The following is a 15,339-nucleotide window of genomic DNA, read 5'->3' on the forward strand; positions in this document are numbered from 1 at the left end:
TTTGATCAGAGATCTGATAACTTGACCAAAAAATATGAACTGTTTCAGATGCTTTCAGGACAACTCAGAAGGTAAATCCCAGAGTTTGCAGGTACTGTATACACTTGAGTAAATTTCTCCTCACCCCTCATGGCAGAGCATTTCCACAAGACCATATCCAAAAGCCACATAAGCCAGGCATTATAGGCAAAATCCATTCCATCAACACAGAGCCTAAGTGCTTAGAGCCTCAGGGCTGCTCTGTCTTGTGCCAGGTAGAACAACTCCCCCACCCAAGAGTTAGCACAGGAAGCCCAAACTAGGATCACTGGAGGGCAGCACACTCTGGTCACATCTCCTTCCAACTAAGTAGGTCACTGGAAAGCTCAGAACTCCATGAGCAGAAGCGGGGCGAGCTGGTTTCATGTTAACTCTCCTGCTGGCTCTAAGCCAGTGTTCCATCCCCTTGGGCCTCTGAAATAGTGGCCAATATCCGGCCCTTGTTGATTAAATTCTGGTTGCAATTGGGTAGATAACTCAGGGTATGTACCAATGGGACAATTTAGAGACATTTTGCAAAGAATGCTGCTCTAGGAGAGCAGAGGGAAAGATGGTTTGGGAGGGGGTAAAGAAGGGGTACAGAACCTTGAATTTTTTAATAAAAAACAAATCAAAGGATTGTTATTAACCATCACACTCAGAAACGAGGGGACTCTACATTATTCTGTTCTCAGCTGTCACAGTAACCAGGTGCCAGCTTCAAAACAGAGATTTGCGATCTTCCCCCAGGATGGGATAGCAAACTTAAGACATGTCAGTACATGCATATGTCAAAATAGGAGAAAGTTCTTTATTAAGAGTAGTGAAGGGGCAAGAAAGATAAGAAACATATTGCTTTGTTTCAACTGTCTGTGACTCCTGGATGGAAACCTAATGATGGACCATAGGTGTCATGGGGCCAGTTCTGGGAAAGAGCCCACCTGTGCCGTTTAGCTATCACATAGCACTCGTCAATAACTAGCACAGAAATGTAACATTACAGTAAGCTTTGTTTACATTGCTGCTAGTAAGCATCAATGTCAAGAAAAGTTAACAGGAAGAAAGCTGAACACTAAAAGCTGAATTGAGGCACAGTTCTCTGATAGGGTGGCATGGAGCTGCTCCTCCCAACAGGAGCCCCTAGAGACATTCCATCTCAGGGAGGAGACAGGCTATGTCCTCAAGCTCCCCAGCATGCAGGGACAGAGCTCCCAATGCCATACCCCTTTGGAGGGTGCAGCATAACTCCTCCAGTTCTGCTAGCCAATGTAGAGGGGTGAGCATGGTTCTACCTCTTCGCTGTCTCCTTGCCCATGTCTTGCACTCCACTATAGTATAGGGACATGGATGGGCCCTACTGAGGCAGAGAACTAAAAAAGACTCCTTGTATCTTCCACTGCCTTTCTACTTCGGGCTCCTGGGGAGCAGCAGGGCACAATGTGACCCCAAGCGCTGAAACCAGAGCCTAAGGAAGTTCCTTTCTCTAACACAACTCCCATTACTGTTCATTTCCCAAACTGTAGGTGGGTGGCAGAAAAGACCAAAGGATAGTGCCTATGCGATTGCAAAAACAACGAGAAGTCCTTGTGGCACCTTACAGACTAACTAATTTATTTGGGCATAAGCTTTCATGGGCTATAACCCACTTCATCAAATGCATGGAGTGAAAAATACAGTTCATGAAAAGAGGAGAGTTGCCTTACCAAGTTGGGGGGGGGGGAGCAGTGCTAACGAGGCCAATTCAATCAGGGTGGATGTGGTCCATTCCCAACAGTTGACAAGAAGGTGTGAAACCTACCCACGTGATTGTAATTTATATACAGCATATGTGTAGGGCAGGGCTCGTGCTATTCTACAATCAGTGAAAGTGGCCGAGGAAGGAAACTGAATATTAGGAGGAGCAAAACTTTCAGCATTTCTTTGTTCAGGCGACTTGGTTAGCGGGCAGGGACATTTGCTGGTTTGCTTACAGCAGCAAAACCACTAGAGCTGCCCCAGTACATAAAACAGACACGTGCCTAAAGAGAGTCACAAGGCTGGGGAAGGCATCATTAAAAGTTCTTCACAGCTGAAGGCTGAACTTGTAATTCATGAATGGAGAATTTACAGGGCTTTCAAGATATTTATTTTTCTAAATATATTCACTGATCACTGTGGCACTTCAGAGCTAACTATGCTGTTGTAAAGTCCTCTCCTTTCTGTCTAATGAAAGCATTGTTGAGAGGCAGCCCCATCACTGCGTATTGTACTTGAGTAACATAGTGTTTTAGGTGTCTGATAACGAATTGGTTTATTTCTCGGCTCAGAGTAGGGTGTGAGGTTGAGGACGAGGAAGGAAACATAGCTCTGAGGAGAGCATGGGAAAGTGGGGCGTGGCATTTCAAACTATAGTGCACATCCATGAGCAGAACACCACCAGAAACAGGTGGTCAATGCTGTGTTAAAAACGATAGCAGCAGAGAAGGGAGGTAGCTGGGATCACTGAGCAGGATACACCACAGGTGTGCATGCCATATGGAGACTTAAGAACAGCAAGATGACAGAGCAATACAAAGAAGATTTTCTAACCAATGAAACAGTGATGTGATAGACACATCACTTTTTTCACGACAGGTCCTGTGGGAATAGATGCTACTGATTGTTGATTCACACTATTGAAATCTGTGGACCAATTCTGCAGTTACTCATTCCTTATTAAGTAAAGACTAGCTTTGATTCCAGTGGGAGATTTGCCTGAGTTAGAATGATAGGATTGGACCCTGGCTCTGTATTTCTGCACTGACATCTATCCCAGTATACATTTATTTAAAATGTTGCTTTCTGCACTCTCCACCTGAGATGCTTTTTTTTTTTTTCTCTTCTTCTCATGAGGGTCCCAAGAGGGAGTAACTTATATAACCTTACAACAGCCGACTTCAGTACAACACGGGCAGTATAATGGAGAACACTCAGTCTAATGCTGCTGGCAACAGCGAGTTGCTATTTCAGTTCATTTATACTGACATGGCTGCTTAAAATAAAGGATTAAAAGTTTATCAAAACCAGAAAATGTGGGTGCCTGTTTAATGTAGCAAGTAATTTATTCAGGCTTTTTATAACTACAGTCCACAAACCTCTCCTCCATAGCCAGTTTTAGCTCTAGGCACTTTGAAATTCATACGCTGGCTGGAGCAAAAGGAATGGTTGCAGTCTGCATTGGATAAAGGAAAACAATGAATGTGAGGGAGCCAACTTATGAGCACATTTATAAAACATAGCAAATAAGTGTATTTTGTACAGAGATCTATCATACAGCTGTGTGCACTTCTCTCAAAGGCCACCTAATCCTGGCTCTATGCCAGCTAGGGAGACCTGTCCATTTCCCATGCTGCAAGATTGAGTGCATTACTAAAAGTATACTGGAAGTCCTTACAATTGTGCCATTTTTGCCTGAGTTAAATAGATGAGGTTATGTTAGAATACACTATACAACATAATTAGTATAAGAAAAAACTTATAGAACATTGCAAATAAAGATGTCACATTATTTAGTTACCTAGGGCAATAGGATAGTTTGTAAGAATAATCACTGTGTGCAAATATTGTTAGAAATATATTCCACATAACGAACAGTCAGATTGTTGGCCTTGATAAGGCAGCTTTGTATGGTCAGTGCTTTGTAGCTGGTTTTGTTTGTTTTTTCTATTACTGATCTTTGGTGATCAGGTCTTCTGGCATCTAAACTGGCCTTCTGCCTTAAGGAACTCTTTCAGAATTTACTATAGATGAGGGCAGCAGAATCATCAGGAATATTAGCAGCTGTAGAGCACTTTTACATTTCCAAGCACTGTGCGAACATTATCTAATTAGCCTTCCTCACACAATTCCTGTGGGGGTACATGGAGGTACTGAAGGTATTATTATTCCCGTTTTACACTGGGTGAAACTAAAACACAGTGAGGTTAAGTGACTTGCTCTGCAATTAGAATTTGAGAGTTCCAGCTCTGTGCTTAATCTGCTGGCGTATAATCCCTTTTCCGTGATGCCATCAGCCACTACTATTTTGTTTTGATGGCATTTTTCTTTAAAGCTCTTTCAGGTTGTCATGACTCAAGAGGCTCTCTGTCCGACAGCACTGAAAGGGTCTTCTATCAGCATGGGGACTTCATTGGAAGCTTATAGAATCTTTCGAGCTCATCATCTTTTTTTTTAATTATTTATATTGTGCCTGAACGATGCTAGGCACTTTACAGAGCAGCAAAGACACAGATATACGTATGGCCATATGGGAGGCATGGATTGATCCACTGCACAAGATTGGAAAGGCAATGGATGAGGTGGGAGTGGAATGCTGGAGGCTGAATTCCATGGGGTATATAACACAGTAGCATAATCTTCTATGGCTTCTGTATCTTGAGAATCCCTGAGAATCTCTGTGCCCGGTACTGACAAACAGGTAGTTTTTGAACGATGAAAACAAATTCCAGTGAGCAAAGATTTCAAACTGAAAAAGGAGACATGCTTAGAAAAAAAATCCTTATGCACACAAAGGTTAAGTGCCAATACAAAACAAATACCAGCTGGAGAGATCTCAAGCGATTTCCAGTTGTATGGGGAGGTGAAAGATGACTGCTGAAATGCTTCGACAATGTGATAAATATAGTAACTTTGACCTTACATGCCTTTTTGCTAGATATCAAAAAAGCAACATGCTTCATTTTCCATCATTGCCTTTCATTAATAAGTATAGACTGAGGAAATTATGCTGTAATAATAAATCATGGATACATTCAATGTGGCAGTAGTGGGTCACTGTCAAAATTCATGCTTATTTTCCATGCAATACAGATAAAATTGGAAATATGCATTAATTAATACAAGATACAATTGCCAAACTGTACGGCATAATTTAATGAAACTATTCTTATATCCTGTAATACGGCCAATCCATCAACAGCCTTGTCCGTGCATTATTGATTAGAGTCATTTAGACAATACAGTGGCCTATATTGTACAATAAAATTAACAAAGCCTTCTTCCCCAAGGACTGATCCCAACAACATGGCAAAGATAATTTCTGACTTAATACCATACCTACTTCTGAAAGCAGCATCTTGGTGAAAATGAGCGGCTTAATGAATAGAGCACTGATTTTATTGTTTAACCTCAGTCTACGACCATCTTGGAATACTGACCCAATTGAGCTTGTTATCTGAACTCACTTCTAGTGGACAGCAATCTGCACTTAAAACCAAACTGTAGCCGCTCGAAAGACAATCCATCATAGCAATCACCAGATTGCTAGCCAGACAGATTGTCTGGTGGGGTGTTAAAGAGAGACAATGGGCCAGATTTCCAGACTATGTACATGGCTGTGGCTCCACTGAGGTCAAATCAGCCAAGGCTCTGGCCTTTCCTTTTTTAATACTGCTAATTGCAGCCCTCTCTCTCACACACACACACGGGCAAAACACAGCATGGAATTCAGAAAGATATTTAAAATTTTCTTTGCTGGCTGATTCCATGTCAGTGATGAAACTTTAAAATTTCTTTTCAACCTAAAAGACATTGTATAAGGACCTAATTTTCAAATACAGGTGGCATAGTAGAATCCAAAGCCTGCATTTGAGTACTCAGATCTACACATGGGCAGCCAAAATTGATATTTGGGCACTTAAAGCACCCAAAAGTGTGATCTGGGGGCCCAAAAATATCAAAGACTGGATCCCTTATGTGGATTTAAATTTTGTATCTATAGCTTAAATTGTAGATGTTTACTTGATCAAAACGGCCTGTGCCTCACCTCGGAGAGGAAGCAGATAAAAACCAAAGGGGAACACCCTTTATCTCAGATGCGTGGGCCCATGTTAGGTTTGTAACTTTGCCAAGTGCTCAGATAGCCTGGTGACATGTGTGGCATAAGTATCAACTGAACATTAGGTCCCAGGATGATGCAGTGGCAAAACAACAGCAACACCCCTCACTAACATGGTCCCTGGATGTGTCAGGAAGGAGTGAGTAGGTGTTATTACCTCTATATACATATATGGCACTGGTGAGACCTGTGTTGGAATACCATGTCCAGCTCTCGCATCCACACGTTTAAAAAGATGTTGGAAAACTGGAGAGGGTTTAGCAAAGAGCTGAAAGAATGACTTGCAGTCTGAAAAACATGCCTTCCAATAACAATGGGAGACTAACGGAGCTCACTCTAATTAGCTATTAAAAAGGTTAAGAGGCATCTTGATCAGGGTTCACAATTACCTACATAGGGAGAAGATTTCTGATAGTAGAGGGCTCTTTAATCTAGCAGACAAAGGCATAACAAGAGAAAATGCCTGGAAATTGAACTCAGTAAAGCTTAGATAGTGATGGCAATTAACTACTGGAACAGCATACCAACTCTCCATTGAAAATCAATGATATTTGCGCTCTTAAGTCACTTAGGCACACTTGGAAATGCTACACTGTATGGCCCGTATTGTATCTCATGGGAGGTGGTGCCTTCTGACCTTAAAATCTATTAAATAGAAGGACAGATATACAGATTGACAGTGTATGTAAAAAAACAAATCCATTATTATTATTCTATCTACAATCTAATTCTAGCAGTTTGTACCATGTGTAAATGTTAAAAACAAGTATACCAAATGTTTGTGCATATGTAGTTGTGGTGTTAACATTTGTTAGAGCAATTATGCCTAAACGTCAAGCCAAAAAATATTTTTGAACCTTTAAATTCAAAATTTATTTCAAAATGTAAACAATTATTAAACAAAGAAACAAAGTATTAGATTTCAGTGGATCCACACTAGGGATGTATTTGGCCTACTAACAACTACAAGTAACAGTCCAGATTCAGGGGTGAGGTCTGAAGTGGTGTATGTTGATAAATGAGTGTAAAATAGCAGAACTGGATCTAAAGGATATATGCACAGAGGCACTTCTATAGAGGTATCTACTAGGTAAAACCACAAGCAGCTAGGTATAAGAAAGTGTAAGTTTAAGTAGGAGCCTCCCCACCCCTCCTCGCGCACACATGTACACAGGGCTCAATACTGCCAGATACTGATAACTCAGGCCATGTGTGGCAAAATACCTTGTTTGCCTCAGTAGGCTCAGTCCTTTTTAGCCTTGGAGACTCAGGATTGGGGCAAGGCAAATCCTTACAGGTGGCATGGGGTCCTGCTACTCATCTCCTCAGTCAGTCCCTTGTGCCTGTTTTCCTTCCCTTCTGGGGAGCAAGTGCAGCCTCCCTACTGGGAGGGTCTGGTATCTTGCTGCAAACAGCCTATTAGCAGCTACCTCTCACTCTCCCCCTCCTACCACCCAGGGGAGGGTTTAAAAAGGTCCCAAGTAGTTGGAGTCAGCTGAACCTAACTGGTTCCCTAGCAACCCCTTTTCCAGCTGAACCCTATTGCCCCCTGGTTCTCTCTCCTCAGTGGATAGGGAGGGGCCTTTTAATCCCCTGGGACTAATTACTACCCCCCCCTTTTGTAGTTGTTTGTCCTGGGTTTAACACACATGATACAGAAAAAGCATTTAAACATATGCTTAACTTTAAGCACACAAATAGCCTAATTGACTGCAATTTCCTACCATGTATAGTGACAGGAAATTTGTTTAGTTCTTAAGTAGCTTCTCGAGGAAAAGTCTCTGTGCCTCTCTCCTTACCGAGTTCTCTCTGTGGTACTGTGGATCAAGTGGGTAAAAACTGCAGGAGGATGATTACCCTCAATATCTGGGGACAATAGCTGGGTCAGTATTACAAGATGATCCTAGATCCCTCTTTACACCCTCTGAATTTAATCTGCCGGCAATTGGGAAGAAAGGGCTTCTTTGAACTATGACTCTCTCAAACAGCAGAAAGTCACTTCTCACAGCTTCTCCAAGGCACCTCAGCCAGCCCCCAATTGCCAGTGTACTGATTTCTATATGCCTGGGAACAAATGAACTCAAGCATTGCTCACTCCATTAGAAATGGACCCAAAAGACAGAAAGTTCAAGTCTGAGTTCACTCAAGATTAGGGATGTCTGGATTTGAGTTATCACTGCATAATATTAATATTATTCTATGTAGGGCTGTAGAATAGGTGAACATGCCAAAGAAATTAAGCTTGTCATATCAAGCTTCCAGGCCAAAACTGAGTCCTCGCAGTATAATTCAGAACAGGTACAGAATGTCCAGAGTGGTCATGACTGCTGGGTGATTTATGGAAGAGATAGATTATTAGACAACGTTTGGTAAGAGGAGGAAGGAACCTGACTAACAATAACAGACATTCTTCCAAGCAAAAGGGGATGTCATGAAAGGCACAAAGTCAAGAGTACGGTGCATGCAGCCATTTGATCTATAATGCCCTCTGTAATATTTCACTTCCACTAATGTTAAATGGAAGTGTTCTGAATATGCATTCTCTCAGATAAAGGAGTGAACCTTTTGCTCTGCAATGATATTTTTTTCTTATATAAGCTAAAAAATGCTTCTAAACAATTAGATCATATTGCCCTGGCCTTCCTAGATCTGCATGTAGAAGAGTTCCCCCTCCCAACGCAAAAAAAGGGTACAGCCATCCAGCAGTGAGTGACATCCGTTCCTCCTGGACCAGGAGTACGACTCTACCCAAGGTCCAAGATCCGTGCACAGTATTTGTAGGAGACGGATATTGTTCCCACTGCTCTTTTTGTGCAGTCCTCTCAGTGCCACAGAAGAGGGTGGGAATTGTAGAAGCAGCAGTAGGCGGGAAAAGCGCTGGCAGCACAGCTCCGAACTAGGTGGTACAAGATTCCCTGAAGCAGATGTAGATGGGACAGGCCTCTATTAGACCTGCTGAGATCCATATGGAGCTCCCAAGATCTGCAAGTTCTGGTTCTAGTACCCCTGCCCATTCTATCAGGAGGGGAACCCCACACCCCTGATCAAACAATCTAGGGAAAATTCCATGATGGGCACTTTGTGGAGTTTGCCTATTGCTGGCCCTCTCCTTTGGGCTTTTCTGTGGGAGGGTGCGATCTGGATCCAATACTAATAAAAATGGAAAAAGAGGCAAGCTAAAATGTTAAGTATGGCAGCTCACTGTTGCTTTGTTCTTGCACTGAGGGTGATAACCAATTAGTCAACAAATTACTTGCACATATTCTGTTGCCAGCAGCACTACAACCTGACAGAAACTTTATTTCATTTTTATGCTTGAAAGTATAAGCCAAGTGATTCCCAAAAGACCTACTACGCCAAATCACTACACAGAACTGAAAGAGATCAATGGTCTGATACACAACGAATTATTTTTTTAGATGGAGTCTTAAAATGTTGCTGGAATCAAATATGTCAGTTGGTCAAATGAGAGTAGACAGAATCTGACACTTGCTCTATATTATACACTCCTCTTACTCGGGGCATGTACTGCCCAGGAAACAAAAGTTCTGAACACTTGTTAAAAGACTTATTTGTTAGCATCCTGTTTACATTAAACATGGCTGAAACTTGAAACCATGCCAGCAGCAAGCCTAGTTTAGACCATAATGCATAGTTTTATAACATCACTTTCAGCACAAATGAACAAACCTTCTTTTCATACTGTTTAATTAAAGCATACTAGCAATTCAGGTGTCAAACAAGGTTGCTACTAGCTCAGTTTCAACCATAATGTGGAACCAAGGTTAGACACTGTTTGATTTGCAAATTCTCCATTGCGCTATGGCCTCTTTGAGCCTGTGCATCTGGTCAGCTGGCAATTCCCCCTGCATAGTGTGAATCCTTGGGTGTCATAAAGCTGGAAAATGGCTCTATGCCATCCAGCATCATAATCCATGGCATAAAGAGTATGGCTGGGAGAGAGAGGGTGTGGCTGGAACATCAATATACTCTGGCTATACCTAGCTGCTACAATGGTCCCTCAAGGACATGATGGCTATTGCATAAGATAGAGCAACCCTAGGCTGCTATAACATATACTGGGGGCCAAAAAAGTCTCTTTTCAGCCCCAGAATTGACAAGTCATAAAGGTGGCAGGTCCTGATTCCCTACTGCCTTGCATTGCACAGAATGCACAGTGGGTATAAAACACTACCAAATTTAGTATGATCTAAAAATGTTCCCAAGTTAGTTTTTGGGAGCGATGCTCAGTGTGGCCAGAGTCAATTGGCTTTGCCCGCCCATTTCCTGGATCCCAATAAGGCCAGAGTCAATTGGGCCATAAAGGGGACAACAGATGATAGCAAAGTTCACTCCGGGGATGAAGGAAGGTTAGTCACTAGGCACAGAGGCATAAGGTATAGTCCCCTACTATGCTTGTAAATATGGAGTGCATCTACCTGATATGGGCTCAGCAGCTTTTCTATCAGCTATCTGAAGATGGCTTATCATTTGGCAGGGGATTATCCAAATTAATTTTTAGTATTCTTGATGGCAGGAATCCAATATGGTAACAGTTCATTAGTGCAGGACCTTTGATTCATCCCAATCCCAAACACAGGGCTGGGAGTTACTAAAACCAGAATCTGCAAGGAGGATTGTAACAAGGGTGTTGAGCTTTAAATGCCAGTATAATATCCCTTTGTGTTATTAATGAGTTTCATCCAGTAAAACAAGGTAAATTACTAAGAGGTTGATTGGATTGAGGGGAAAAGAAAGAAAATTCCTCATTGTATGCAGCACTTCCTTATCTCTTAAATACTGCTGATAACACTCTTTTGCCTTATTTTAGAGGGGAAAAAACAGTACTGAAACCATTAGATTACAAGTTATTTCCATAAACAGATCATTATAAATAAATATTTGTTTCAAAAATGAAGGTATTTGTTGCAGTAGTTGCTATGATGATTAGCATTTTGTAATTAATAGAGGCAACAATGCCACATAGTCAACAAAAGGGAAAGGGTGTTGAAAAGTACTTGTGTACTATCGTCCTGTCTAATATTTTCCCCTTAAATAGATGCAGTATTTTCTTTTGAAGAGATACTTTTTACTCGATTATTTTGTTTTTGCTGCTTCTTTTTTTGGGTTCTTTCCCCTGAGACACTGCGGCAGAGAGTTAACCATTATTTCAAAGAGGTTTGCAATTTTTAATTGCACTCTGTACTTTTGCAGATACATTTGACGGAAAATTCACCTAACTGGTATGTAATGTTTATTGTATCAGGCCACATGTATTCATTAACATTCCTTTATTACAACCACTCCAAATAGCAGATTTCTCAATGGGAGAACTCCATCATTTTTGCAGCTGGTACATTCATATTTATTTATTACTGTTGGGGTACAATTGAAAGCAACAAAATATAAAGGCCCTAAAATTGAGAGACCCCCCCAAAATGCATTCACAGGAAAATTTCAAATGAAGTTTTTTAGTAGTGATTCACAAATACAACTGGACTTTGAATGAAAGAAACATGTATGAAATGTTGACATTAAAGAATCATATTTTCCACACCTCCACCCCCTTTCTAAAATATTAAGGGTAGCACTGAATGACATATACTGATTTATAACATTAAAATATAAAATGAAAAATTGTTAATGGTAAGATTAAGAAATTTGATAGCTATATTTTTAATTATTTGTAATTATGTATAGTAAATGAGCACAGATGAGGTAACACTTAGGCCAAGTCCTTTCTGGCATAAGTGTGGTTTTCCCAGTTCTTCTTTTACATAGCATTGCTAATCTTCTCGAAAAATGTTATTGCTGACAGAGCAAAGGTAACATATCATGCTGAAAGATGTAAGTAAAAGATACACAAACATGTAATGATAAATACCCCCCCCCCCTTTTCTGGGAAAAGCCAGGGCAGGGTGACACAAAAACATGACCCAGAAACTGCAGAGCCATAAGGAAAAATGCAGAAGTTGAGGAACTGAAGCTTGCGCATGTGTAATGCACGGGTTAATGCGCTAAAAGCCAATTAGATAAAGATTAAGTAATCTGTAATGTAGAAATGTAGAAAAGACCTAAGTGAACCTGGGCCTTTAACTGGAGAAACACCAGATCAGAAACTGAAGAATGGGATGGAAGGACCAGACCTACGGTTCGGAGAAGATGATGACTATCACGGACGATGGAAGAACTTGCGCCTGGCCCCGAATGTAGTAACAGGGGACCACTTACCAAATCTGTCTTGTCTGTTATTATCTGTCTGGCATAAATGTACCTGCAGACACTATAAATGACAATAATTCTCTCTGAAATTGTATAGATAAAGGCGAAAATTTATTAATCCTAAATTGGGTGGATTTGTGTGACTCAGTTCCCCAATTTTTAATCCCAACGACTATGATTAACATATTTTCACTGTGGCTACTCAGGGAGAATTTTAATGAGGGAATGCGACTGCAGAGAGTACATTACTGTGGCTGTAATCACTAGCAGCAGCATTTTCATTTTTATCTTTGTTCTGACATTTTCCTATATTTTGAATGAAACAAAATGAACAGGGCATCACATAATTTCAATTGGTTTTGGTGAGATTGTTTGCAAGAGAAAGTCGACAATATATTGGTGTCCTAAGCCGTTATTTGTAACTGAACGGCACAGGATCAGCAGAAGCAACTGACTAAATTATTCAAATGACCAAACCAAATTAACAACAGGTGCTTCCTAGATGGCTGGCCAGATCCTCAGCTAGTGTAAATCAGCATAGTTCTACTGACTTCACCAACTGAGGATCTGACCCTTCACTTCAGTGGGCATCTGTTAACATATATAGTATGTCAAAAGGCGTGAAGCATGGTAAAAAAATCAGCTGTCACCAAATACTCACTCTGCAAACAGTCAGCATTTAGGAGGTCTTGGCACTTCTCATGACATTTGACACCACATTCAGTGCATCTCATGCCTTGCCTGGCTATGCCCCAAAGGAGACCTTCACATTCGTAACAGTATGTGGGAGTTGTAGCTGTCCAGACTTCGAAGTTATGAGGAGTGGTTGATGACATTGGATAGATTAAAGCCTGCAATGTCTTTCTGAAAACATGCATTTTCTGTTGGGTGGAATGGGGGGAAAAATCAATAAAAGGCATCTTAGATTTCAATGTTTTTTCACGAGTGAACTACAGTTAAAATGTATTTTATGAACATCACAACTTTAAAAATATCAGATTATAAATCACATTACACATTCCTCAGCAAAATACTCATTTACTCAAGTCACCTTGTACTTTGAAGAGCAGGTTGCCTGGATGACCTAGTTTAACTGATTACATCAACAGCAGCATTAAGATGTATTTGATCAGTCAATTATATTTTCAACACAGAGTCCAGTATAATTCATTTTTTCAACTTGATGGCAGAAATGCAAAAATTCATTAGCATTACATTTGCAGATCCATTTTTTAAAGCAATTACCTTAAATATAGGTATTTATATGCTTTATATATATAAATATGAATATTTATATGCTTCCTACAGGAAATTGTCTGACTATATACACTGCATGGAATGTATCTCTATTATGTAGAAAGTGCCTTCTCTTAAATCTCATTTCTGTATTGTCTCCCCATAGGGTTGAAGTGGGCAACTTTCATGAGTTCCATTTTTGGTGGTTTTCCCATAGTACTGAATCTAATACTTTTTGTTTTTGAGTCAAGACTCTCTTTTTCTCAGAAGTAGGAGTGGGTCCAAATCAAACCCCAGAACTGAACACTCAGATCTTGGGCAGCTTTGGATCAGGATCCAAATTTTGCTGCTCATGACCACCTCTAGACAAAAATGATCAACTATACACTAATTAGCACTGCAAACAAGCTGAATTGCAGCTCATTAGCGCCAAAAGCCAGTTGAACACTGATAAACTAGCCCCTGGAGGTTTGCATATAAAACAAGGGCATAAAACCCTACAGGCTCCCATATAAAACATCCCCTACTATTAAGTTTACTCAGCTTTGTGTGTTAACAGCTGCTCTGCTAGGTATTGAGTGCTCCCAAGCCCCAGTGATTTCAATGGAAGTAGAAGCAATTCAGCAGCTTTCAGGTGATCCTCAGCACCGTACAGAATGAGGCCCCAACTTTGTTTCTCTGATTAAATGCAGATGGCTGACAGCATCATATTAAGAATTATAGTCTTGTCTGCTTCTAAATAAGTGAAATAAATCTATTGTGAAGGAAGAGCAGTCATCTGGAAGACAGCACAGGGGGAAGCTGGATATTTCGAAGACTTGGTAAACACAGGCAAATGAGGCACCAAGTTATCTTGTTGGTTTGCTTGTGAAAAATAGAGAGAGCGAGAGAGAGAGAGAGAGAGAGCGCTGAGGTTGTGGAAGTGGGACAAGATAGGAATCTATGGCTGAAGGAAGGGGAAATAGCCATTTTAATATTAAACCTATGTATTAAATGTGGCTCAAAGAAGAGATCAGGAGGATTGGAACTGAAGCTTTTTTCATTTCACCACATGAATTTAAGTTTTTGTTGATGCTTTCACATCTTTAATGCTACTTACTGCCATCTGCGCTCTGATAAGTGTAGTCTGTAAGTGAGGGGTATTAACATTTCGAATGAGGCAAGAAGGGAAGATATTTTTGTTTATGTGGCTGGATATATATTTTCCCCATAACACCTGGGAATATTTTGACAATAATAAACAGTCCCACATTTTATGGAGCACATATCTAGACGGCTAGCCTAGTATCACTGCTATACAATCAGGGCAATCACATGACAACTCTCTACTGCAGCAGAAAAACCATCACCCAGGTGGGGGCCAGTTAATATTCATGAGCTGACTAAGTCATAAGCTTAGCCATATGTTTTCTAGTTCTCTCTCTCTCTGTGTATATATAAACATACACATACACACACACACATATAATCCCCACCCATGATTATTGGCTGATGAAGTCTCCCCCACAACCCAGTGAATCTTACTGCAGGGCTATAATTCTGTATTAAATTCTTTGGGTCAGATCCTCAGCTGGCATTAATCAGCCTAGCTTCATTGACATCAATGTAGCTGTGCCGACTTATAGCAGCTATGGCAGCAAGGTTAATTACAAAACCAAACACCTAATTACTTGAACAGAATAATGAGCTATGTCAGAAAAACTGCAAGAATCTCCCTTGCCCCCTCTTCATGTCTCTCTGTTTGTTCCCTGCTCTCCAATGCACCATGTGCAAGCTTCTCATCATCATTACTGATGCTCTCCAACATAGAGCCTTACTCTGCCTTTCAAAAATCTAATTTTATGTTGTGACGTTGAGCTCCCATTTTCGCTCTGCCAGTGAAACCAGCCTTGATTGCCCACTTTTCCCCATAAACACCTTTGTGCTTCCTCTGTTATGCTTGGTCAAAACTCCCCATCCACATTTGAACAGACATCACCTATCTTATAAAAATCTCTTAAAAATCTATG

General features: G+C 40.7%; 1 protein-coding gene across 2 annotated transcripts in view; it reads right to left on the reverse strand.

Annotated features, from left to right (window-relative positions):
- Positions 1 to 15,339, reverse strand: part of UNC13C (unc-13 homolog C) — a 448,489-nt gene that overhangs the window by 246,871 nt on the left and 186,279 nt on the right. For both annotated transcript variants that reach the window (XM_043523375.1, XM_043523376.1), the window contains one exon: positions 12,756 to 12,975. In XM_043523375.1, the coding sequence (XP_043379310.1) occupies positions 12,756 to 12,975 (220 nt within the window). The remainder of the gene's footprint in view (positions 1 to 12,755; positions 12,976 to 15,339) is intronic.

This window comes from Chelonia mydas, chromosome 10 (genome assembly GCF_015237465.2).
Source record: "Chelonia mydas isolate rCheMyd1 chromosome 10, rCheMyd1.pri.v2, whole genome shotgun sequence".
In the NCBI taxonomy this organism is placed as follows: Eukaryota; Metazoa; Chordata; order Testudines; family Cheloniidae; genus Chelonia; species Chelonia mydas.